The sequence below is a fragment of the Delphinapterus leucas genome, chromosome 7, assembly GCF_059928025.1.
Source record: "Delphinapterus leucas isolate spDelLeu-1000000601 "Yukka" chromosome 7, BTC_Dleu_Yukka2, whole genome shotgun sequence".
NCBI classification, from domain to species: domain Eukaryota; kingdom Metazoa; phylum Chordata; class Mammalia; order Artiodactyla; family Monodontidae; genus Delphinapterus; species Delphinapterus leucas.
The window spans coordinates 13,614,442-13,639,487 of record NC_143135.1 but is presented as its reverse complement, the minus strand read 5'-3'; the positions used below and the strand labels follow the sequence as shown (position 1 = coordinate 13,639,487).

General features: G+C 53.0%; 2 protein-coding genes across 11 annotated transcripts in view; one reads left to right on the top strand and one right to left on the bottom strand.

Moving 5' to 3' along the window:
* The window catches only part of ATG13 (autophagy related 13), a 49,934-nt gene extending 47,004 nt beyond the window's left edge, over window positions 1-2,930 (top strand). For 9 of the 10 annotated variants that reach the window (XM_089914152.1, XM_022592086.2, XM_089914151.1 and 6 more), the window contains one exon: window positions 345-2,930. In XM_089914152.1, coding sequence (XP_089770278.1) covers window positions 345-422 — 78 coding nt within the window. In that variant the 3' untranslated portion in view covers window positions 423-2,930. The remainder of the gene's footprint in view (window positions 1-344) is intronic. The other variant, XR_016393703.1, reaches the window with a different exon arrangement.
* A 2,688-nt stretch (window positions 2,931-5,618) lies between these two features.
* Window positions 5,619-24,985, bottom strand: ARHGAP1 (Rho GTPase activating protein 1). The gene is given in 15 exon segments (XM_089914156.1): window positions 5,619-7,128; window positions 7,130-7,290; window positions 7,436-7,539; window positions 7,723-7,851; window positions 8,255-8,332; window positions 8,506-8,582; window positions 8,662-8,769; window positions 9,142-9,240; window positions 9,441-9,527; window positions 9,904-10,035; window positions 14,043-14,130; window positions 19,474-19,503; window positions 20,828-20,923; window positions 21,146-21,327; window positions 24,878-24,985. Coding segments are annotated over 14 exon segments (1,347 nt in total). The 5' UTR covers window positions 21,279-21,327; window positions 24,878-24,985; the 3' UTR covers window positions 5,619-7,103.
* Between the last annotated feature and the right edge of the window lie 61 nt (window positions 24,986-25,046).

Genomic DNA, 25,046 nt, shown 5'->3' with positions numbered 1-25,046 from the left:
GGCTCTAAACCTACTGTGTTATTCTAATGTCAGTCTCATCAGTGCCAAAGATACTTCACGTTGAATTTCTCTGTGTCATCCCGTTGTTGGCATGGTCCTTTTCCATCTCATTGTGTGTGTGGCCGGCTTAGATTCCCTAGGCTGTTCTGTCCACCTCCCCAGCCCCCACTAACCCCTGCTGGGCAAAGGCCCACTGGCCAGTGCCTGCTCAGTTGCTCCGCACTTTGCTCTCCAACCCAGCACTGCTGAGCCAGACTCTTTGCCGTGCTCCCTTCAGCCCAGGGTGACAGCTGGCTTCAAGGCCCTACCTGAATAAGCAGCTTTTCTCTCCCCTCCCGGTACAGGACTCACTACCAGAGAAGCTGGCTGTGCACGAGAAGAATGTCCGAGAATTTGATGCCTTTGTAGAAACCCTGCAGTAAAAGTTGGTGTCCTCGAGTACCAGCAGCATCCCCTTTTTGTGGTCCCAGGAGACAGAGAGCCTCCCACTCGTCAGCTGCTCCCATCCCTTGTCCCGCTTCAAGCCAGGTGAAGGGGAGGCTGGTTCCCCCGTGGGGACCCGGAAGTCCCTGCTCTTGCACTCCTGGAGACTCACGGCAGCGGTGAAGGCCAGTGGTAGCATTTGAGAGGACTCACCCTCTGACCTCCCTCTGCAGGGCCCTCTGCTTATACCGCCCTCAGCAGCTGCTTCCCAAAGGCTGTCGTCCCGCTCCTCCACCGGCCCCTGCCCCGGGTTCGCCCAGCAGCTGGCCCCTCGCCTGCCTGCCGTTGCCATGCGCCATTCGACATTCCGGCTGGTGGCCCAGAGACTGGTGTGGAGGCAGAAAGAGGAAGGAGACAGTGCTAGGAGGAGGAAGGAAGGAAGCTCTCCTTCAGGGTCTTTCTCTGTTAGTTCTGCTATCTTCTTCCCCTCTCTCTCTCCCTCTCTCTGCCCCGTGCCTGTATTTTTGGCAGTATGGCAGGCTTCCTGCCCAAGGTGATGAGAACCCTAAAGTCAGCCATTCCCACCCTTGAAGGCTGTGCCAGCCCGTCCGAGCAGCCCTGGCGGCTGCCTGTGCTCAGCTACATGGAAACAGAAGCCTCCCTCTCTAGGATTCTGTCATTGGAGTCACAGCAAAGGTTCTTCTCTTTCCTCTCCCTTCCCCTGTCATTGCTCCTTGGTTATAGAACCCAGTAAATATTTATTACTTTCAGAGAAATCAGATATTTTGTAGAGAAAACATGTTTGAGGTTAGACGTTTTCACTTGGGGAAGGTTGGAGGGCCTCTTCCTGGGGCAGCGCCTCCTCCTGTAGAGGTTCCTTGGATTTAGGTTGCTGCCCTGAGGATTTCCCTTCCCATGTGTATATGGTGGGATCCAAGAATAGGGCTGGCTGAGGGCAGCAGAACCTCCCAGAATTGCTGCATTTGAACTGACATCACACTCTGCCTTGGACGTGTACATATTCCTGGTGAGAACTTTGAATCTCCCAGCTTCCCCAGAGAGACTGACTCTGTTCTGGCAGCCCAGGAAGTCTTGGGTGCGAAATGTGATGACTCCCCAGAGTTGTGGCACGTGTAGTGCCCGAGGGGCGCTGTGGCCCCGGGGAAGGCCAGAGAGGCCCCTCCTCCTGGGGCATTTGTTCCTGATTCTCAGGGCTGGGTTATGGGCCTTTTCCTGCTAGGCCTAGCCACCGCCTTTCCTTAACCCCAGGGTCTGTACACTGCCCTGAGGTTTATTAGTTGGATTGGTTCCTTGTTGAGAAACCAAAACTGGGCATTCAGGTGTTGTTACTTGAGTTAAGTCAAGGGCCCAGCCTCACCCACTGACCATCTGTTCCTCCCCGCCTAACTGATAGGCCCAACCCCGCTTCTCTGGCCCACCTCGGGTATTCATTGGCAGCAGCTGTTCTGCAGCAGAGCAGGTGGCCCTCAATTGCTTTTTAGCAAGTGCACGTGGCATTGTTTTCACCTACAAGGCTGATCTCAGGGCTGGGGTCAGCTCTGATGCTGCCTCAGTTGGGCTGAGCCCTGCCCCTGTGCACACATTCTCCAGTGTTTCTAGGGCTTCCCTGGTGGCGCAGTGGTTAAGAATCCGCCTGCCAATGCAGGGGACACGGGTTCGAGCCCTGGTCCGGGAAGATCCCACATGCTGCAGAGCAGCTAAGCCCGTGCACCACAACTACTGAGCCTGTGCTCAAGGGCCCGCGAGCCACAACTACTGAAGCCCGTGCACCTAGGGTCCGTGCTCTGCAACAAGAAGAGAAGCCACCGCAATGAGAAGCCCGTGCACCACAACGAAGAGTAGCTAGCCCCCGCTCGCTGCAACTAGAGAAAGCCCGCACACAACAACGGAGACCCAACGCAGCCAAAAATAAATAAATAAAATTTGAAAAAAAAAAGTGTTTCCAGTAGTGGCGTCCAGCTGGCCATCCTGTCTCTGGGCCAGAGCACACCTGTGGCCTGCTAAACCAATCCAGGCTTACCCCCCAGGCCCCAGCACTGAGACGGGCGAAGGCCCTGGTAAGTTACTGATTGCCCCCCACTCCCCCACCTCGTCCCAATATGTCAGCCGCTGCCCTCTTCCAAGGCCAAGCATGGAAAGGCCTGTTAGCCATTTGCCTCTTTGACTCCTAATTGTTGGCCTCTGCAGGCAGCAGCCTCTCTTCAGGACCCCATCAGTGAGAGGCCAGGGAGGCTGAGCCCTGACTTTGAGCTGAGCCTGGGAGGAGCAGAGCAACTGTCAAGGCCGGCCCTTGTCCCTCAGCCCTGTACAATGAAAGGTATGAGCCCTCGCCGGACCTGCACAGCACCCCCGGGACAGGGCTGGGACCAGTCATGTCTCCAGGTGGGAGAGCCCCTCCCGCTCCTCCAGCCTACTTTATTTGGAAATACTGAGCTATACTTTAAAATGTATTCAAGGGATTTCCAATAAACTTTTTCTGTACTTTATAGCCTCCTGTCCTGCAAGCTGTCGAAAAACCTAGCCCACTTCCTCCCACCACTGGGCAGCCCCGGGTCACCGACAGGCTCCGTGGAGGGAAGAGCGGTGCCATGTGAGGCACAGCAAGGTTTCAGAGCCATTCAGGCTGTTTGGAGTCCTGGGGCCTTGGGCTGGTCGGGAATTTTTTTTTTTTTTTTTCCTGGCGGCACTGTGCAGCACGTGGGATCTTAGTTCACTGACCAGGGATCAAACCCAGGCCCCCTGCATTGGGAGCACGGAGTCTTAACCACTGGACCAACAGGGAAGTCCCAGGAAACCTCTTAGAGCCTTATTTTCCTTGGCTGTAATGTTTCCATTTCAAGGGTTGTGTGAGAGTATTCAGTGAGATAACATGTATGAAGTAGACGTGCATGTGAGGTACGCCCATAGGAAAATCCTCAGAACGGGTAGGCCGTTTTCTTCAGCTCTCTATCCTTCCTATGCAGCACAGCTCACCACTCACCCTGGGCAACAGCCTTTGGCTCAGAGGGAAAGACAAGTGACAGGTCCCTGCCATGTTTCCAGCAGAGGCCAAGCAGGGGGCGGGGGACTCCCCAGACTGCTGGGCTATTTGCTGATCTGGTGTGAGGGGTTGTGGCTGAGCAAACCAGACAGAAGGGAAGGGACTGAGTGAAGTAAGTAGAAGTCCAGGTCTCATGCATGTTTGTTTAGCTGCCCTGATCTGACAAACAGCTCCTTCCTCCTATTTCGCCTGCAGTGGCGGGAGGGAGTGGAAGGTAGAGCTGGTGTCCCAGAGGAAGAGGTGGTTCTAGAGACCGGAGACTGACAAACCCAGGCAAGTGCTGTCTTGGTTGCCTTCCATGCCCTTCAGGCCAGAAGCCACGCCCCAGGGCAGAAGAGGACTAGTTAGAAATTCTAGATTCAACCCAAACCTGGGGCTGAAAAGAATGGGCCCGCCCACTGCTGCCGCTTTGGGCCCTGGGAGCCCTTGCTTGTTAGTGAACTGCATGTGACGCTGACCATGATACCTGACCATGCATCCAACTCCTGGGTCAGAAATGGTGGAAAGACTGTCGGAGTCCTCACCTTCAGGTAGGGGTCCCCCAAAAGCAAAGTGTTCAATTGCCCCTCATCTGATGGTATCCTACCCTTTTAAGCCATGTCACTACACTCTGCCCCCAGAGACCCACTGTTGCCAAGGCAGGGGTAAACTGGCTTTTGAGTCACTCGGCAGAGGCCCTGCCAGGAGCCCAACCCAAGTAAACAGCTCTCCGTCTCCTGCTCCCCTGTCTTGTCATTTTTTTGGGTCACTGCCCTTCTGTTCTAAATAGTCACCCAGCTTAGAGCTGAGCAGAGCCAGGGAGACAGGCTGCCAGTGCCTCTGTTCGAGCTACCTGGACGAAGGTCACAGTTGTGCAGGCGGACTGGCTTCCTGGAGCTCAGTGCCCGTGTTTATAACCATTGTCTCGATCCTGCAGCTTTGGCCCGGCTTCCCCAGCCCCAACAAGCAATGAGGAGAAAAAAAGAACAGGCCTGCCTGAGGCCATCATAGCCTCCTGATTGCAGTCAGCAGGCAAGCAGCAGACAGCTGGAACTTGACCAGTGTGCCAAGTGGAATTCTGGCCTGCCCTCCCTGTGACAAACCATTTTAGTTTTTCAATTGTAGTGATAATACATGTAACGTAAAATTTACCACATTAACCTTTAAAGCAAAGCAAAACTGCTCGAAAGAGGAAAGCTGGATCTTTCATAGCCTCCACGTGACTAGGTGGCAGGTGGAAACAGCCAAGGCTCTCAGGCTGAGGGGCGGGGTGGGGAGGACCGGAATGGCTGGGAGATGAGGGTTCCAACCCTGGCTGCTGTACAAGGTTGGGACTATCACTTCATTCCTCTGTGAAATGACCATCATTCTGGTTCCCACTGGGCACTCATTCTGTTATGTAGTGTATATGTTACGGTCGGCCCTCGCATCTGTGGGCTCCACACCCGAGAGTTCCCCCAACCTTGGATAGAAAAATATTTGGAAAAAAAAAATTCCAGGAAGTTCCAAAAAGCAAAACTTGAATTTGCTGCATGCTGGCAACTATTTACAAGGCATTTACATTGTATTAGGTATTATAAGTAATCTAGAAATGATGTAAAGAGAGGATGTGTGTAGGTTATATTGCAAATACTACACCACTTGATAGAAGGGACTTGAGCATCCTTGGATTTTGGTGACGGGGTCGGGTGGCTGGAACCAGTCCCCCACACATAGGGACGACTGTGTGTCTGATCTTCAGAGAAATGAAGTAACAGTCTCGGACATGGGACCAGTTACATGACAATTACCAGTTAGAGCTGGTTGTGAGTGATGGAACTAGGATTCGAACCCTGGTCTCACTCTAAAGCTTGTGCTGTGGTCCACCACAGTCTGCTCTGTTTCGGGGAGAGAGGTCCTGGTTTTAGGATATAGCACTTGGTGGCCAGGTGGAATGTATAGGTGCAAAAAGGAAGGGGACTGTTCACACTTCTAAGCCTGGAATATGGTCAGAAAGCTGGCTTCATACCGGCTCACAAGTGAGCAGGATGAGGAAGGGGTCAGATTGACTGGGGAGGGGACTTCCCGAAGCCCTATCTGCTCTTCTTCCGCAGCCATACCACACCTCCCACCCAGTTATGAGCCTCCATGCCCACTTCCTTATCAGCCAGATGGGCAGTTTTCCATCTCCATTTTTATTGAAGTATAAAAAGTGCAAAGGTGAAATACATGATTGATGCCAAGGAAGTCATTGTGAATGTGAATACTTGATTCACTGTACAAGTCCCCCCACCCCCAGGTAAAGACCAGTTGGGGGTGGATAGGGGAGAGACCAAATAGACCCACGAGGCTCCCCAGTAAATGGGGCTCTGAGCAACACCTGATACAAAGGAAGGCAGACAGAAATCAGAAGCCTGGGCCTGGCCTGGAGACACAGGGACTGATAGCAGCCACACCAGGCCTTGGGACTCCTGACATGCTAGTGTCCTGGGAAAAGAGCCCAGTGAGGTCAGGCCCAGGCCACACCCGGCTCGCAGATGGGGCAGGACTGGTCAATGAGGACCGCCACAGTACAGGCTCTGGCCAGGGCTGCAGGAAGGTGGTTCACCAGGAAGGGACAGCTGGAAAGAGGGATATCCATCTTCATCAGGGTCCAAGGGGAGGTTGCTAGAACTCACCTGGCAGGGGCCAATCTAATTAGCAAAATCCCTACCCAGCCCCTCCAGGAGTCCGAAACTGGAGGAAGGAGCCACCCCAGATCTTGAGGCACTGAATCACCCCTGGCCAGAGCAGGGACCGGTGTGACTCCACAACAGACATGCCTAAGGATCTGTCCAAGTAGGAAGGGAGGGGAGGCAAGGCATGGGGGGTGGAGTGGGTGGGGACTGGTTGTCAGTGGTCTGACCAGACACTAGGAGGCTCTCAGGGGTGAGAGTGGGGTGTCTATTTTGAATGGATGCTGGGACTCAGCCCTATCATCCAAGCTGCCAGTCCTGGCAGAACCAGGGTGCTAAGACACCCTGGGGGCAGTACCACTTGGGAAAGGCTGACCCAGGATGTGTGGAAGAGAAGGCAGACATAGGACTCCAGGCTGTCATTCGTTAACTGTGTAAATACCAGAGGCTGAGCCACCAGAGGGGAGGACAGGAACAGGGTGCTTGCAACCAGGCCTTCACCCAGACAGGGAGGAGTCACAGCAGGGCCAGCCCAGGCCAGCTCAGCCTTTCATTCCCCAGCAGTCGGGAAGGGGAGGACCAGCCCCAGCTACCAGCCCAGCCGGCAGTGATTTTGGGATCTCCAGTTGCCAGGGGAAGAGGCAGGAGAAAGCAGGTAAGCAAGCGGTTGCTGGGGCCAGTCCTCCTGCCTGAAGAGCAAGGCCAGCTCTGCAGAGCCCGGCAGGAGCCAGGGATCCAAAGAGGCAGTGAGAAGTATAAGGCGAAGAAAAACGTCTTGTGGTTACAGCGAGGCCTCTGGCGCCGGTGAGGTGGGCTGGACAGGAGGGGAGGAGGAGCTGTCCAGTTGGCTGGCTCCAGCTTCTGTCTCCAGGGGGCTCACAGCCCCTTTCTGGGCAGGAGCCCTGGGCTCCCGTAAGGCTGAAGCCAAGAGGAAGAGTCCAAACCGGGGCTATCAGAGAAGGGGGCGGGTGGGGCAGGGGCTGGGCTCAGAGCCCCTTGGAGTCAGGGCTGAAACAGCTCCCCTTGATGATCCAGGAGGAACTTGGTGAAGGTATTGATGGGATTAATGGCCTTGAGGGTGATGGCAGCATCCTTGGCCCACAGCAGGTTAGGGCCGAAGACAACAGCCAGGTTAGTGTTGGTCATCTTGTTCTGGTCACAGAGGGCAGAAATCTGTGGAAGGAATCAGGGGGCTGCAGCAGGAAGCCACAGACGCTGCCTCCCACGCCTGGCAACCACGCCCAGGAGCAGCAGCCACGGCAACTCCTCCTCCCTCTCTCCTCCAGGTAAGCGGTAGAGGCCCAGGCCGAGGTCTCACCTGCACCAGGAAGGCAGTGAGGAAACGCAGCACCAGGTAGTTCTCCTCGGGCAGCATCTGGAAGGCCTGCAGCGTGGCCTCCACTCTCTGGCTCTCATCAATGTCTATGAGGAAGGGGGGCCCAGGTCACAGGGGCCCATGGCTGGACTGGTTCGGGAAGCCCTGTCATGAGGCTAGGGGGAAGACCCAACCAGACTTTCCTTGAAGGACAGGCCAAACCCGCCTGCTCTGAGTCCAGCTGCAACCCCACCCTGCAGAAGCTGGAGAAGGGGGAGAGGGGCACTCACTGAGGAAGCCCACAACGTGGGAGTAGAGGTCAAAGGTGAGCAGGGGCTCAGGAAGCTCCCGGAGGAAGGTCTTGAGAATGACCGCTGGCAGGTGCAACTCATTGTACTGGTCGAAGTCCACAGGCAGCCCTGGGGGTGAGGAGGGGAGGAGCTGGGCTGAGCCTGGAGACCAGCAGCCAATCCGGAGGCCAAGCAGGCCCCACAGCCTGACTTCACCCTTGGCCACAAGCCTCCTCCTCCCACTGGGACAGGGGGCACAGGGTCAGGCCATCTGGGGAGTGGGGCCCCCGAGCACACACCACAGTTATTCCTCGCCTCTGAATGACCCTGAACCCAGGCTCCAGAAGCCTGACCTATGAGAAAGTAGGCCTGGGACAACCAGGCAGGAGTGAGACACATGTAATTATACCAAATGCCACAGAAAACTCACACTCACACACACACACACACACACACACACACACACACACGTGTGCGCACGCAGGATCTGTACTGGCCCTCTGGGCTTTGACACATCCCTGGGGCCACTCACCCATGTTGTACTTCTGTTGCACTTCCCGTACAACTTGGGTGTTGGCCGACCTCCGGAAAATCCCCTCAGTGGTGAGAGCTGGGAAACAGTGGGGCCTGGTGAGTCTCAGAGCTCTGGGGCAACGTGCGGACTCCCCACCCATTCTGTGTCTTGGGGTCCTGGTCAGGGTCAGTGTGGGTGCTGGCGCACGTGGGACCTTGCCCAGCCCTGCCCAGCGGCTTCCCGAGGGGAGAGGGCTCCCTGGCACTCACCGTGGGCCTGTAGGTAGGCAACGGTCTCCCGCAGCACGAGTGGAATGGGCTCCTGCTCTGGGTTCTTCTCCCGGAGGCTGTGGGCACAACGCAGTGACGGGTTTGCAGTCCTCCTGGTCCCCAGGTTCCAGCCCCACCCACCTTTCGCATACTCACTGCTGCAAGGAGACCCCGAACTGCTGGTTGGGCAGAGGGGGCCGTGGTGGCATGGGCTTGGGGGCTGTCGCAGGGCTCTTCTGGGTGGATTTGAGGAAGTCATCATACCTGGGGAAGCAGCGGGGAGGGTCAGGGCCCCTACCTGGTTCTGCAGTCACTATGGCAACTCTTGTTTGTCAGGCACTTACTGTGCTATCTTACATGGATAACCTCATTCAGTCCTCCCACCAACCCAGCTTTACACAGAAGTGAAGACTTTAAAGAGGTTCAGTTACAGAGCTTTTCAGTGACAGATACGGGATCTGGACTCGCTCTGTCTGACCCCATGTGCTGCCCCTTACTCATCACATCTGCTTCCCCTGTGTATCCTGGTGCTGTCAAGGCTGCTTCTCCCCTTGGCCGGCACATCCTACCCCCACAAACATGATATATGTGGACAGTGTGCCCGGTGGGCACACACAGCCCCCACCGCAGTCTCACTTGAGCACTTGGCGAGGGATCCCCAGTTGCTCCAGCTTCACATGCTCGCTCAGCTCACTCAGGTAATTCACATAGAAGATCTTCTGCCCAAACTTGAAGCTGCCGATGGAAGAAAGGGTGTGGGTCCAGAGTAGGCCCGCTTCAGCAGGCCTCCACTTTCTCCTCAGCAGCCCAACCAGATCAGACTGAGTCCTAGCCCCAAAGTGGTCAGTCCCCAGGATGCTTGGCTTCCTCAGGTATCTGCTTCACAGTTCAAGGGGAAGCACGAGAGACGAGTGCCCCGCCCTGGGCCCACTCACCTAATGATGGGCTTGAAGAGGATGAGCAGGGTCTTGATGAACATGGTGGGGTGCACGATGTACAGAGCCTTGATATTCTTCTTGTACCTGCAGAGGCAGAACGGGGAACTCAGGAGTGGGCATGGTAGGAGAGGCACAGAGCTAAGCTCTTAATGTACAGTTACTGATTTGATGACTCATAGTAAGCCTTCGAGGTAAGTGCCATTGTTGCCCTATTTTACAGATTAGGAAACGGGCTCAGAGAGGTTAAGTAAGATGAAAGGTCACAGAGCGAGTAAGTAGAGAAACTGGGATTTAAGCCCAGGCCATTCCAACTTGAGACTCTTTGTGTTTAGTTTACCCAGGTAGGGGGGACCCGCCTCCCCTGGCATGGAATACGTTCCTGCCCAAGCAGAGGGCAGCCCAGAACCCGGCAGAGCTGCTGGCCCCTGGGCCCTGGAGCTCCTCCGAGGCCCTAACCCACTTGCGGTCAAACTCCCGGTAGGCGTCCCGGAGCCAGCTGAGGGAGGGCTTGTTGTCGCTGGTCAGGCCATGGTGCAGGTAGAGCAGCGTGTAGTCACTCTCCACGTACTGGTCCAGGGTGTGCTTCAGGTATCTGTAAGAGATGAGCCCCCCTCAGGCCTGGCCTGTATGCAAGTGGGGCCCCATTAAGACAGAACCAGTGCCCCAGGAATCCCCTCTCCTGCCCTGTCTCTTCTGGCTGCATCAGTCACCATGTTGGGGTGGAGGAGGAACGAGGTAGTGGCTGGGCTGCGTGGAGGAATAATAAGAACAGCAGCAGCTCTCAGGTTTGAGCACTGACTAGGAGTCAGGAGACCAGGACTCTAACTGGAGCCATCTCACATACCTGCAGTAAAAATGGGAATAACATTTCACTCACAGGATTGCCCTGAGTCAACAGTAATGATGACAGTCACCATTTACCAGTATTAAGCTTAGTGTCTACCAAGCACTTTGTATGCAATATCTCGTGCCTTCCTCATTATAATGGAGGCCAATACTATCCCCTTCTTTCGAGCGAGGGCAGTGAGGCTGAGAGAGGTCAAGTGCTTCTCTGAGGTCACACAGCTTGTGGTGGAGACTGGAGGTGAACTAATCCAAGTTTCGCCTTGTTGATCATGGGACAGCTCTGCCTTTTACACTCCCAGCGCTGTCTGTAGAACACTGTGCCCACGAAAGGGGATCAGGGTGGTCAGAGGGTCCCCTCCCCTGCTCCAGTCACTGGACGTTCTGTGGACCAAAGACCCACACCTCAAGTTCCCTATGCTCACAACACAATACCTACCACCCAACACAAACACACATAAGGGTGTTGGGCCCACCTGAGGTGGAGAAGTATGAATTGAGTGAACGTGAATTCCAGAAAGGGAGAGGAGCCCAGTGGAAAACCCTCTTTCTGGTTGGCCAACAGCTCCCAGGCCCCAGCAGGAACACCACTCCAGGCTGGGAGGCTGGGCATGCAGGAATGCTAAGGGCTTCCAAGGGGAGGAGGGAAAGGAGGGGAGGAGGGAAAGGAGGGGAGGAGCCTTTTTATATTTTTTTAATGATTTGGAAAGCTTACAGTTATTAATTAGAAATCTGACGGCTTTTGTTTAAATTTATTTAATTAGTTAATTTATTTTTGGCTGTGTTGGGTCTTCATTTTTGTGCGCTGGCTTTCTCTAGTTGCGGTGAGTGGGGGCTACTCTTCACTGTGGTGCGTGGGCTTCTCATTACGGGGGCTTTTCTTGTTGCGGAGCATGGGCTCTAGGCGCGCAGGCTTCAGTAGTTGTGGCTCATGGGCTTCAGCAGTTGTGGCACATGGGCTCAGTAGTTGTGGCTCGCGGGCTCTACAGGGCAGGCTCAGTAGTTGTGGCGCACAGGCTTAGTTGCTCCACGGCATGTGGGATCTTCCTGGACCAGGGCTCCAACCCGTGCCCCCTGCACTGGCAGGTGGATTCTTAACCACTGAGCCACCAGGGAAGCCGGGGAAGGAGCCTTGGGAAGTGCCCAAGGATGTGACTAAGTGCCCAGACACAACCTGACCTATCCCAGAGAGGCTAACCTAAACATTGGTCCATGGGTGCCAGCACTGGCGGACATGTGAGGTGTCTTATGCTGGATTTATTATCTTGATTCCCATCATTATCACTATACAGTTAATTTACCCCTTACACACATTGAGCACTTTGCAGTTTGAAAAGAGCTGTCACATAAAAGAATGGCATTTTGCAACTATAAAATAGCAAAAGTTAGGGACTTCCCTGGTGGTCCAGCAGTTAAGACTCTGTGCTTCCACTGCAGGGGGCATGAGTTTGATCCCTGGTTGGGGAACTAAGATCCCACATGCCACGCAAAAAATAAATAAAAATAAATAAATAAAATAGCAAAAGTTGTAGTGAAAATACACTCATCCTTTGATGAATGTTATGACCTTTTGGAGGTCAATAAAGTGATGTTTATCGGAAGCTATAAAATGTTCATACTCTGACCTGATAAAAATATGTCCAGGAATTTATCCCAAGGAACTAATCAAAGATGAACAGAAATGTTTTTGTAAAAGGCTGTTCATTATAGCCTGTTTTATAACGGGGGGAAAAAATGAGCAGCAAAGTAAGTGTCCAAGAACAGAATGTTGGTTAAATAAATCACAGGAGATCTATAAATAGAACACCTCACAGGATGTTTCTGCAGACAGAACCAATCTGTGAAGTTGGACGTGAGAACAGTGGTTACCCTTTGGGGTACTGCCTGGAAGAGCAAAGGGAAGTTTGTAGGTGTGGATGACATGGGTGTACTTCGTTTCTGAAAATTCATCAAGTAGTATACATAATGTGTTCACTTTTCTGGATACACATATGTCAAAAATTTTTGAAAGGATATCCTTGAAGAATGTTTAATGCTCAGAATATAAAAACATTATGTAAGATACAAAACTGACTATAGAGTTCTGTATATGTTATAGAAAAAAATGGGAAGTGAATACACTAAAATGTTAACAGTGGTTTTCTCTCTGGGTGGTGGGTTTATGGGAGACTTTATTTATTGCTGTCTGTATTTTTTCTTAATAGCTATCTACATTGTTCTACATTCTTGAAATCTGTGATACTTTACAAATGAATACAGTGGCATTTCACAGGGCTCAGGAGAGACCTGACCCCAACCACACAGCTAGTAAGAGGCAGAGTTGAAGTTTAACTGGTCTTCTGCATCCAAGCTTCAGGCACTTTCTATTTCAACCCCCCAGATCTGGCTGGACAGCTGGGAAAAGCCAAGTCTGAGATAATCTGACTGAAAATAAGATGACAGGACTGATGCATGATGAAAGCACCTCCCTGCCCGGCCAGGTGGTGGCGGGGAGATCCCACTGGCAAGGAGTGGAGGATGGACAGGATGGGTGACAGAGGGCTTCCCGAAGGCAGACGAAGCCCCAGAGTGGAGGCAGCCTCGCTCAGCACGCTCTCTCCTGAAAGCTGGGTGCTTTCCCATCCACCTCCTCTGACCTCCTCCCACTTAACCCATAATCTGGCCAGGAGTCTGTCACCTGCCTTGTCAGATGCTGTGACAATAAACCCAGAAAGGGGGACAGGTGACTCAGCCACCCTCAGGCTGGGCTTCTTGGCCTGTTCCTGGCTGGGCCACATGGCGGGCCTGGAGAAGGCTCTGCCTGCCTGCACAGTGGAGGAGCAGTGGGAGGAGGGCTCAGGAGACCAGAGAGAAAGCATTCACACAAAGCTGGAGAGACTCGGGCCTGGCCCTGGCTCACAGGACTGCACGGGCTCTACAGTCAGGCCCTCCCCTTCTGTTGCTGTAGCCCCGGACTGTCCCCACCCCAACACCAGCCCCTCCACACACACAACCATTCAGGATCCCAAAGAGCTGGTAAGGGCGGGGCAGACATTTGCAATTGCAGGAAGTGCTTTAAAGTGTCAGGAAAGGAGTGCAAGATGGAAACTGTACACACAATGAGGAGCCTCAGGAGGAAGTCAGTTATGGCTCTGCCTCCAGGGATCCCGCACCTGCTGTGGGCCCAGCACTGGCCTAGTGGTGGCTCAACGATGAACACTTATCAGAACAGTCTGTCAAACTCCTGCTTTCAATCAGCCTTTGGACTTGCATCAGATTTCTAGACCAAACAGCTATTACCTGTATTTAGCTATTAGAACCTGGATAAGTAGAGAAGTTGTTGGCACCAGATTTGGCACAAAATAACACTAATTATTCATGTAAATGATGAACAACTGCAACTGCCTCAGAAGTGCACCATATCGTTATCATAGTCAGTCCTCACATTTGGACGGTATTTTACTTTCCAAAGCATTTTCAAATGCAGTATCTCACTCCTATGAGGAACAAGGGCTGTATTATTATTCCCCAAGAAGAGTGAAGAAAAAGAGGCTTAAAGAGATGAACACACTTTCCAAGGTCACACAGATGGTTTCCAGGACTAGAAACCAGATCTGACACCTAGCTCAGTGCTCCCAATATCCCTCAGGAGAAGAGGGGAGGCCTTGAGGGAGGTGGCTTGGTACCCCCGGGGCAGGAAGGGACAGTAAGGAAAATGGCTCCAGGCCGTAGTGGGGATCTGAGCACGGGTTCCATCACTTCCCCATGGGTACTCACCCCAGGAGCTTGCTATGGTCCAGCTGGTGGCTCGGGGGCATTCGGCAGGCACTAAACACAATGATCTTCCGCCCATACTTGTCATCTCCTAGGTGTGGAGAAAGGTGGAGCACAGTGGGTGAACAATAAGCCAAGAGAAGTCAGGTGAGGATCTGAAAGGGGCCAGGCCTGGAGACTGTACCATTTAGCGTTGGGGCCAGAGTGGCCCATGCGGACAGACCTCTGGGCAGGTGCCTGCACTCAAGGGTGTGTCACTGAAGAAAGAGGGACAGGTGGTCTCAGGGCTACAGAGCTGGGGCACAAAAAAATAACATGACTTCTTAAAAAGTCATGCCTGGCGCAAACAAGCCAAATGTCCATCAATGGATGGGTAGATGAAGAAAATGTGGTGTATCCATGCAATGGACTATTGGCTATAAAAAGGAATGGAGTACTGATACACGCTACATTGTGAATGAACCTTGAAAACATGATGCTAAGTAAAAGAAGCTGGACATAAAAGGCTACATATTGTTTGGTTCCATTTATATGAGCTATATAGGTAAATCTGTAACAACAGAAAGCAAATTAGTGGTTATAGGTGCTGGGAGGAAGGGAGAATAGGGATTGATGCTTATGGTTATGGGGGTTGGTATGGGTGAAACTATGGATGAAATGGATGAAATGATGGAACTAGATAGAGGTGGTGGTTGTTCAACATTGTGAATGTACTAACTACCACCAAAGTATACACTTTAAAATGGTTAATTTTTTTTTTTTTTTTTTGGCTGTGTTGGGTCTTTGTTGCTGTGCACGGGCTTTCTCTGGTTGCGGTGAGCGGGGGCTACTCTTCGTTGTGGTGCGCAGGCTTCTTATTGTGGTGCTTTCTCTTGTTGCGGAGCATGGGCTCTAGGCGCGCGGGCTTCAGTAGTTGCGGCACGCAGGCTCAGTAGTTGTGGCTCGCGGACTCTAGAGCACAGGCTCAGTAGTTGTGGCACACGGGCTTAGTTGCTCCGTGGCATGTGGGATCTTCTCAGGCCAGGGCTTGAACCCGTGTCCCCTGCATTGGCAGGCGGACTCTTAACCACTGCGCCACCAGGGAAGCCCCTAAAATGGTTAATTTTATGTTATATAAATTTCACCATAACTAAGAAAACAAAAAAAGTCACACCCGCCAAAGCAACTGTTATCTTGCCGTACATCATCTTAAAACTCCATACCTATTCCAGAAGCATCTCTTCTGAGCAGCCTGTATTTGAAAAACTTCTTGAAGCTACCTTCTCAGAAAGCCTGAGGCCAATGAGGAAATCAGTCTGATTACTTAACAGTCATGTCTTGTTTTTGACTACTAACAACACTTTCTGATTTTACTGCCAGAATTATTTGCCACAGTTGACTGACCTCTGGACATTTCTAAAAATCATTCCTTTCTCATTAAGGATATTCTAAAAAACATGGAGTAGAGAGGAGTTTGTAACACTTTGGGAAGGTGCTCATTTGAGTGTAACCACTGAGGGATGTCTGTCCAAAACTAGTCACTATTTCATGGTCTGACCATCTGGCTTTGTCATGAAGCTGGGGAGCTCCTGAGACATATGCCACAGTCTCCCAAGGTGAGATGCTCTTCCAGGGTCAGTGTGAACCAGGGACTCTAAGCACAGCTCGATGGGGACAAGGCCTGGTCCCCACTCCCCCATGTCCCAGGGCCCTTCCCTTTATCTTTATCCTCACACCTCTCCAGAGTCATTCTTGCCTAATCCCCACTGCTTCAGAGGCAAATAAAAAGACCACTTACACAGCCCACACAGTCTGTCCTCCTTCCACCTCTGAGGATTCAGGGATTCCCCAACAACTTGCTGAGTGTCTTCTCCATGTTAAATAAACCATGATCCTGATGATCCTTCTTGGTCAGTGAGTGACTTAACCCAGGACTCAGCGCTTTTCCAAAGTGGTTGCCAAGGCTCTGACCCTTTTCTCAAGGGCTGGGGCAAGACTCATTGGAGGGGCTGAGGAAGGCTTCTGGAATGTGGGCAGCATGGCCCCAGTCCCTGCTGGTGGCCCAGCCTGGTGCTCTGGCCTGAGCTATTGCCTCACTCCCAGCAGTCTCCCACTGTGTCCAGCCTCTGGATCAACCCCTCCAGTGATTCCATCTCCACCCAGAACACTGCCTAGTCTCTGCTGGCCCTAGCCAAAGGTCCTAGCCAGGACCCTCCAAGAATTTCCTGGGTCAGGGTCTGAGGCCTGGCCCACCAAGCCCAGAGAGAGGCTCCGTTCTCCTTTCTAAACTGCCCCAGCTTCTAGCCTTGGAGAATTAGAAACATCTACCCGCCCTTGACTCTCGTGCCTTGACTCCTTTCTTCCTGAACCCCACCCCAAGCTGTATAAAAGCCCCTTAGAAAGGCTCACAGGACTTTGAGGCTTGGCCCCGCCAACCCCCTCTGCAGGCTCACACCATGCACACCTTCGGCCCAGTCCGCAGCAGGTGGCTTTAGCCTCTGTCTCTCATGCCAGACAGACTTCCTCTAGGCAATTCTGCTCCCCTCCTCTAGGCTAACTCCTTTGAATCCTTAAGACTCATCCCAGGCATAATCTCCCAGAAGCCTGTGTCCCCTCCTCCTCCTCCCTGCAGGCAGGTTAGCTGTCCCGTTTCATAGCTCCCAGCACGAACCATCACCCGTCTCTGTCACAACACTGACTCTCCTGTATAACTATTTATGTGTCTGTCTCCTCTAGTGGCTGTGAGCAGCTCAAAGACAGGCACTGTCTTGTCCATCTTTAAATGTCCAGATGGTCCAGAGCCCAGCAACGTGGCAGGTATTCAATAAACACTGGTAGCCTGTCACAGGTCGGCATTACACGGTATGCACGGTTCTATTTCTGAGTTTGCTCACCGTGTTATCTGGGATATGAGACTGCTTTGGACAGTTTCCCAAAGCCTGGGGCAGAATTTCTCCAGACTTAACAAGCAGAGAACCCTCTGCAGGTATGTCTGAGGAGGAGACGGTGCAGCTCCATCCAGCAGCAGGTCTATTTTGAAAGACCAGGTGTCACCTGTTCCCCTCCACACCCTGGACCAGATCCTGAGGCGCTGGGTTCCTTCCAGGCCAGTTGGGGGTGGCTCTGCGGCCTGCTCTGATTCACTTCCCATAGGCTTTGACAGAAGAAAGAGCAGACTGGCAGTGGGCAGGGATGAAGGGTTAGACTGCCCAGCCCACCCTTGTGGACAATCTGGAGCTTCAGAAACCCCTGGGCCTTCTATTATGAGCCTGTGGGGCGGAGGGACATCATCTGTCTACTCCCCTCTAAGCAGAGGGAACGCCCAGGGTATAGCGGAAAACGCTGGGAGGAGCATGGAGGATTCTAAAAGATTCTCTTCATCACTGCCCTCCAACAGTAAGGCAGCCCTCATTGGCCGGCAGATTTGAGGACTTAGGCAGAGCAGAAAGTCTGAGCTCACAAGGCTCTGGTATTTAAAGAGCTGGTAACTGGTTAAGCAGGCAACTGAGGTGAGAGGCCAGAGGCCTGTAGTTCCACCGCTCAGCTGCCCCAGCAACTTGTAAACAGGAACTTGGGTTCTCAACCAGGTTTCCATCAATGGGCATCCACCAATGTCATGACGTTATATAAAAAATATTACAAGCACGTGCACGTGTTTTCTGGGGAAGAGGTCCACACCTTTCATATTTTCAAGGAGGACTCCTGACCAGTTTCAAGAACTGCTTCCCTGGACTGTATGCTCCTTGAAGGAGGGAATGTGCATTGTTCCTCAATGAATCCTCAATGCTGGGGACTTCCCTGGTGGTCCAGTGGTTAAGAATCCACCTTCCAACGCAGGGGATGCGGGTTCGATCCCTGGTCGGGGAACTAAGATCCCACATGCCACTGGGCAACTAAGCCCACGCGCCACAACTACTGAGCTCACGCACCTCAACTAGAGAGCCTGCATGCCACAAACTACACAGCCCACATGCTCTGGAGCCCATGCGCCACAATTAGAGAGAAGCCCACGCGCCTCAATGAAAGATCCCGCATGCTTCAACTAAGACCTGACGCAGGCATAAATAAATATTAAAAAAAAAAAAATCCTCAGTGCTGAGTACTGGACTTGTTCCCAAAGTAGGTGTTTTATAAATGCATGCCAAGTAAAGTCAGGATGGGGATGGGGGATAAAGGAGGGGGCTCAGAGAGGGACTGGATGGCAAGACTCCCAGACTAGCAAAGAACAAGACATGGGCAACCCCAGGGCTTAGCCCGTCCTCTCCTCCCTGGAGTGGAGTCCCATTGCCCAAGTCCTTGAGTGGCTCGGGCATTTGCCAGCAGGCAGGGTAATGGCTCCTACAGGAAGCATGTGTATAAAGGCCTGGGAGTCCCCTCCTCATCTCAGAAGATTCAAACAGATTTATCCTGGAAAAAGAAGGGAAAGAAGGAGCTGGCAGCACTGGTGGCTCCAGAGCACTGAGGGAGAGGGCTCAAAAAGGAGGCACAGCGTTTGTTGAAAGCACCAGGAAAAGACCAGCCACCAGAGAATGAAACATCTGCATTCCCAAAATACGGATCAGGAACTTCCCAGGGGAACCTGGGTATCAATCAGCAACAGAGCAGCTCCTCCAGCAGGCGTTCTGAGACCCGCCAGACCAGCACACTCCCGTGACCTGAGAGCAGGCCAACCAAGGAGATGGGGGGTGGGGGGCTGGGGCACATTGGTTAAAATGTGAAATTGTCAGGAATAGTGCAAGCCAGCTGACATCATCGTTGGTGGCTAGAAATCTGCTATTTGTAGTTAGAAATTGCACATGTTACAAATAATAGCCTTTTCTTTTTTTTCTTTCTGGAGGGCAGACTATTAAACCTTTACCAGCACGCCACTGGAAAGAACCCATGTGGACCAGTCAGGTTTGACCGTGGAGCATGACAGCTACTGCCAGCAAGGGAGAACAGAGGCTACAGAGGAGTTGGGGACATAATACACCCTCCCTTCCAACGTGGGCTCTTTCTCTGGTTTCCAAGGCCAGGAAACTGGCCTCCCAGGAAGTCACCATAGCCTCATCAAACAACTCTTGCTCTGGCAGTGCCAATCCAAACTCTTCTCAGCAGTCAGAGAGGCACACACATGGGGGACACCCCACCAGAGGGGCCCTGAGCCAGCACTCGAGCCCGGCCATCGCTTACAGCCAGCCCCACGACCCCCATGGACAAGACCCCCCCCTCCCCTGGAGCTCCTTTCCCTTTGGGCTCTGGATGTGTGGGCTCCCCACACAGTCCCCACCCTGTCAAACCTCCCATAAATCCCCTGCTATTTCCAGCTCCCAAGTACCGCCAGCTCCCAGCTCCCAGCTCCCCGGAGTGGGGCTGCAATTAAGCTGGATCCACCTGGCCTCCACCAAGAGCCCTTCTTGATCCACAGCCCAGAGAGGCCAAGCACAGAGAGCCAGGAACACACCTACACACCTACCTGGCTGGGCCCCCTCAGGCTCATCGCACCCTGGAGAGACAGAAACATATTGCAGCTCTGCTTGCAGGGGTCACCTGGTGGGGATGGGGGCAGTCTTCCCTGCTCTGCCTTGTGACTTGGCCACATAGCCAGGAGGATGTCAGCAGAGAGACTCCTTCACATCAGACATCCCCATGCCCCAGTCAGGTCCATCTCTAGGAGTGAGGAAAGTTCTGAGCCTTCAGGTGACTCTCCTGTACTCAGGGCAGGACCAGGCCAAAAAAGAACTCTCAGCCTTGCTTCTGTAGGGGTGACAGAGACCATAGCCAAGTCCTCCAATCCAGACCAGGGCAGGCGTCAGGAACACAGATGTCAAGGAAACACCTTGACATTAGGAACAACCGTCTCAACTGCCCCATCCCTCCCTGAGCCCAGCATTCAGGAGAGACGGAGCTCCCTGCTGCTTCCCTATGGCCGAATGCCTCCAGGGCCCCCTCAGCCAGCACCACTCAGGGTTCCAGGGGCCACAAGCTACCTGGCTCCCCTTGCCCACCCCAATGCCTCAGGGCAGGGCCGTGCTGCCATCCTTGCTTACAGCTGAAGAAGAGACAAAGGATCCTACAATTCCAATTTCTTCGTCTAGCACTAGGACCCTATAGGCAGAAACCAGGTCATCAACATCTCTGCTACCTCGGTTGCTCCTGGAGCCTTCTGGGTCCTGCATTACGAACAGGAGGGCAGGAGCTCACTGAGGCCAAGACCCAAGGGGGGCTCCGCGCTCATTCGTAGCAGGGTAGCACATCTGCAGGGAACCTGATGCTCCAGGAGTCATGTGCCTCCTAACTTCTGGAAGGAGGCTCTGCCATTCTAGACTTCCTTGGAGGTACGGTTTCCCCGGAGGGACTGCCACCTCCCTGCTCCCCAATAACTGATGGGGAAGAAAAGCTGACCTGAGGGCAAAGGGAAGGGAGTTGAATGAACACTTATTGAGGGCCAACTACGTTCTGGCTGTGGGCTAGGTCCTGATATACGTTCACCATTGTCATCCTCTCAGCAACCCTGTGAGAAAGGAATGAGCTCAGACTGCAGAGCTGGAAATCAAACCCAGGGCTTTCACAGTGCCTCCCACACGCCATCTGCCAGTGGAGATGCTGAGGTCACAGGTCAGGATGTGGTTGCAGGTGAACAGACCAAGTGGCCATCACAATCAAGTCTGTATTTTTAATGAATGACACATGGAGCCTCAATAGCCCCAGGGTCAGGGGTCAGAGCGGCCCCTCCCCTGCAGCCCCTTCCCCTAAGGCAGGAGGGCCTGGCTTCCTTAAGCCAGGGATGCAGACTGTGACGGAAAAGGTACAAGGCTGGGTGTGCTCACCTGCCACCTCCACAATCTGGTGCCGGGCAATGTCGTAGTAAGGGTCATCCCACTTCAGGTGTGTGACAGGTTCCGGGGAGCTGCTTTTGGAGTCATCTGAGGAACACAGCAAAGTCAGGGGATCATCTGGGGGTCTGGCACAATGTTCTCCCTGAGATTCGTGCTCTTTGGCCCTCCCCCCAGTAAGGCTTGTGCTCCCAGCCCCACCCTGGGGCTGGTCTGTTTGCCCACATCCTGTCCTCCTGGGGTCTTCCTTCCACAGGAAGGGGGTCTTTCCTTCTCAGGCGCTTATGGCTGCTGAGATCCAGCCATACCCACCTGACTTGGGAAAGTCGGGCATTTCGTCTGAGGGCCAGTTCTTCTCATCAATGGAGGCTAGCTTCAGCTGGTTCAGAGCCTGGCTGGCGTCATCCAAAGTCAGGTCGTCCTGCAGCTCTGAGAGTGGGTCCATGGCCGAGCCTCTGCCCCACAGCTTCACGCTGCAGAACCTGAAGAGAACCCTGGGGGACAGGAGGGAGTTGGCAGGTCAGTGACACACTCTTTTCACCCATAACTTCTACAGCAAGCCCTCCTGCTCCCACTCTTTCCTCCTCCAAGCTCCCTTGTCCCTGTTCCTCAACACTCCTCATCCCTGCCAAGAGCTCCATGTAGCTCCTCCTGGCTTTCCTGGCGCCACACTTTTCTGGCATGTTGCCAGAAAAGGCAGCTGGGGCACAGGATGGCACAACTCAGTGCCTGCCTTCAGGCCCTCCAGCTGCATAAGGAAGAGTGGTGCCAGGCCCTGCACTGCCCACCACCCAGCTGGTTCCGTCGAGCAGTCCCAACTGCAGAGGTTCAAGGGCCATGCCCCTCTCCTCCAGGGTCATAGAGCACAGAAGCTTCCCAGGCCCCAGCAGTGATGGGGAAGAGATATTGCAAGAATCTAAGGAGCACAGGGCTGCTCCAAACCCCTGCCTGAAAAAGGTCAGCTGTGGCCCTGGCTACTCCATCCGTCACTCCTGGCCCAGGGAAGAGGAGGTAGCCAGAGACCATAAGACCTAAAAAAAAAAAGGCCATGGCCAAGGGGCCCAGCTGGGTTTGCCCCAGGACAGGAATGAGGAGCAGGAAATGGAATCTTCCTGCCAGTCACTGTGACAATCTGCAGGCTCCTGGAAGCTCCCAAGCCCAATCTACTCTGGGGGGAGCTCCTGACACTAGTTTCAAGGTGGGAAAGATCAACAGACCACCTTAAGGACTGGGGGGTACAGGTGGGCAAGGAGGAAGCCCATGACACCCAGAGTCCAGAGATCCAGGAGGTGGAAAACAGAACAACAGCTGTTGCATGCGGGGAGGGAGAGGAGCCAACTCTGCAACTGGGTTTGCCCAGGTCTGGGGTGTGGCCTCATGGATGTGGCTGAGTGCAGCCTGGAGGAGGCACCTTCTGCCCTCAGCCCTAACCGGAAGCCAATCCCTCTCCCTTCACAAGCTCACCATGTGTGTGAGGGTGGGAGTTTCAATTCAACCCACTCGTCCAACCCCAAAGAGGCTGCTCTAAGTCCAGTGCATTCCTGCGGCCTCAAAAAATGACATATATGGTCACAGAATCAGCAGGGCAGATAAGGAGCACAGACAAGACCCAGGCGTGGGTAGGGAGAAGAGAGGAGAACTGTGGGCCCAGCTCCAGATCCTGAACACCTCTGAGCGATGTGACAACCGCCTGCGCACATCACAGCAAAGACTCCATCCGGATGGCAAACCGGCAGCTCCCTACTTACTTACTTAGCAACAACCTAGCAACAACTACCCTGTTACCAGGGCAACCACACTGATTCAGCAGCAAAAGCTGTTTGAAGCTCCTGAGCCAAAACTGAGCCGCCAAACAGCCAGAAAAAAAACCAAAAAACCCCACTTATTTCTCTTCCTCTTCCTCTCCTCTGGCCTTATCTGCTACCCTTATTCACTGCTCACTACCAAAATACAAGTCCCTTACCACAAACAGAGAGAAAGACGTTCTCTATTGTTTGGGAATGCATATCTCCCAGCGAGTGCTGCTGTACCCCTCACCCCAGCTCCCCATTCCAAGCAGCCCTCAGTCTTGAGAAATCCACACCTGATTCAGCTATAAGCTCCTCCCCATATTCAACCAGGAAGCTGTGAGGGCTCCCCCAAAGGGGCCCCTGGCCAGGTAACAGGGACAGAATTTAGCTCACAGTAACCCTCCCCAGGCCTGAGCCTTCTCTCCATCCCTTCTTTTTGGTTACTGCCCAGGCACCAAGAGCTCCTTCAGCCCTGCCCACAGCAGTTCCAGAGAAGTCTTTCTGCACAGAGTGGGTGCTTGATGCAGTGAAAAAAACATGGGATGAGATACATGGAGAACTGGATTACAGTCCTGACTGAGTCGCAAAGATGCTGAGCAAGTCCTTTTCCTATCTAGGCCTAAATTTCCTCACCTACAGAAGTGAAGGCTCCTCCCAGAAATATAATTCTCCAGCATTCTAAATTACTTGTGCTGAAGTGAACAACGGGATTAGAAGGAACAGCTGGGAGTTGAAGTATGTGTGAGGGAGGGAGAGGGACACTCTCTAAAAGGGAGATGAGCTTGAACTCCACCTCTTCCAGTAACTCTTCTATTTTGTCAGTTCTTCCAGAACTGACCCCTCCCCCACCCCATAAACTCCTTTTCCATCCCAACTAATCACAGTTGTTTCCACCTCCCAGCCAGCCTAACCTCCCTCACTACCCTCCAACCCACAGCTGTTGTCCTCTGTGAGCCCAGAAGCTCAGCTCCCACTCAGTGGGAGGGGGAGGGAAGCTAGTACAGGGCAATTGTAACATAAAGTAGTAGAAATGAAGCATCCTACCTGCCTAAGACTCCTGTCACTTACAAGTCCTGCTCCACTCTGCAAAATAATCCTTATTGTCAGATTAGTTTTTCCCTTCTCAGTTGGTAAAATCTCTACCTTTACAATAATCTTCAAGAATCACTTTAGGCAGGCATGTTAACCTTTGGGAAGTCCTAGAGCTCTCTGAAATTCTGGAGAAATTTATGGACTTTTTCCCTAAGAAAAATCAGCACATGCATGAAATCTTGCATGAAATTTTAAGGGGTTCACAGGCCCTCTTTCCCATTTAAGAAACCCTGCCTCCTCAAAATTACATCTGGCACAGAGCTGATGCTCAGTCATTTGCTGAATGACTGAACAAATCAATTTGTATCCTAAGAGGAAAAGGGAACCAACCACCATGAACTGGATACAAATTATCTTTTCACAACAGCACCAGTGAGGTATGTATTACTAAACCCATTTTACAGTTTGAGAAACCGAGGACCAGAAAAAGTAAGCAAGTTGCTTAGGATCATACAGCAAGGTCAAGATTTTAATCCACGTCTACCTTAAGGTGGTCGCTTTGTGCAGGTCAATCCCTCAATACTTCTCTAATGGACTGTCATTCAAGAGATTCTCAAAGTTCTGCAAAAGGTCAAAGTAAAGCTTCTCTTTTAATCTCCTCCATGGACAACTGAAATAACAACTTAAAATCGTATTCTCTGGCTTGGGGATCGCCCTCCTAGTTGGGGCTCCAGAATTGTGAAAATGCAAATCCCACAATACAACAGCAAAACTTTTAACTACAATCACATTTGCATAGAGCTTCATGGTTTACAAAACCCGGATTGGGTGTAATTATCCCATTTCACAGATTAAGAAATAGATATGAAAGTGTGGCCTAATAAATGGCAAAGGTGGAATACTTCCCCCAAATATCTTGGTCTTAGTTCTTCCCCAGATCGGACCAGGGAGACTTCCCCTTCCCACGAGCTTGCTCAATGACAGCGAGCGAGGAGGCCAGGAAGAAGGCAGCAAGGAAGCAAAGTCCTCTCACTTCAGACCCTCGAGGCGGGCCGAATCCCCGCAGCAGGAAGGCCAGGTTCCCAGGGCCCATTCCACCCTTGCTCCCTTCCTCGGTTCCGGTCGGATCCTCCCCATCCGGATCCCATCCCTTCAGAAGACCAGGCCAGTCCCTTTCCCTCCCCCACCACCTCCCAGGGAGACCCCGCGCCCCGCAGCTCACCGTGGTGGGGCACCGCTCCCTCTGCCACGCCTGTCAAGGACAGGCAAACATCCGGCTACGCGGTCGAATGGGAACCACCCCCTCCCTGTCGCTTCACTCCCCAGCCACTTCCGCCACACCTCCGACCTACTTCCGACCCATTGCCCGGTCCAAACATGGCCTTCGCAGG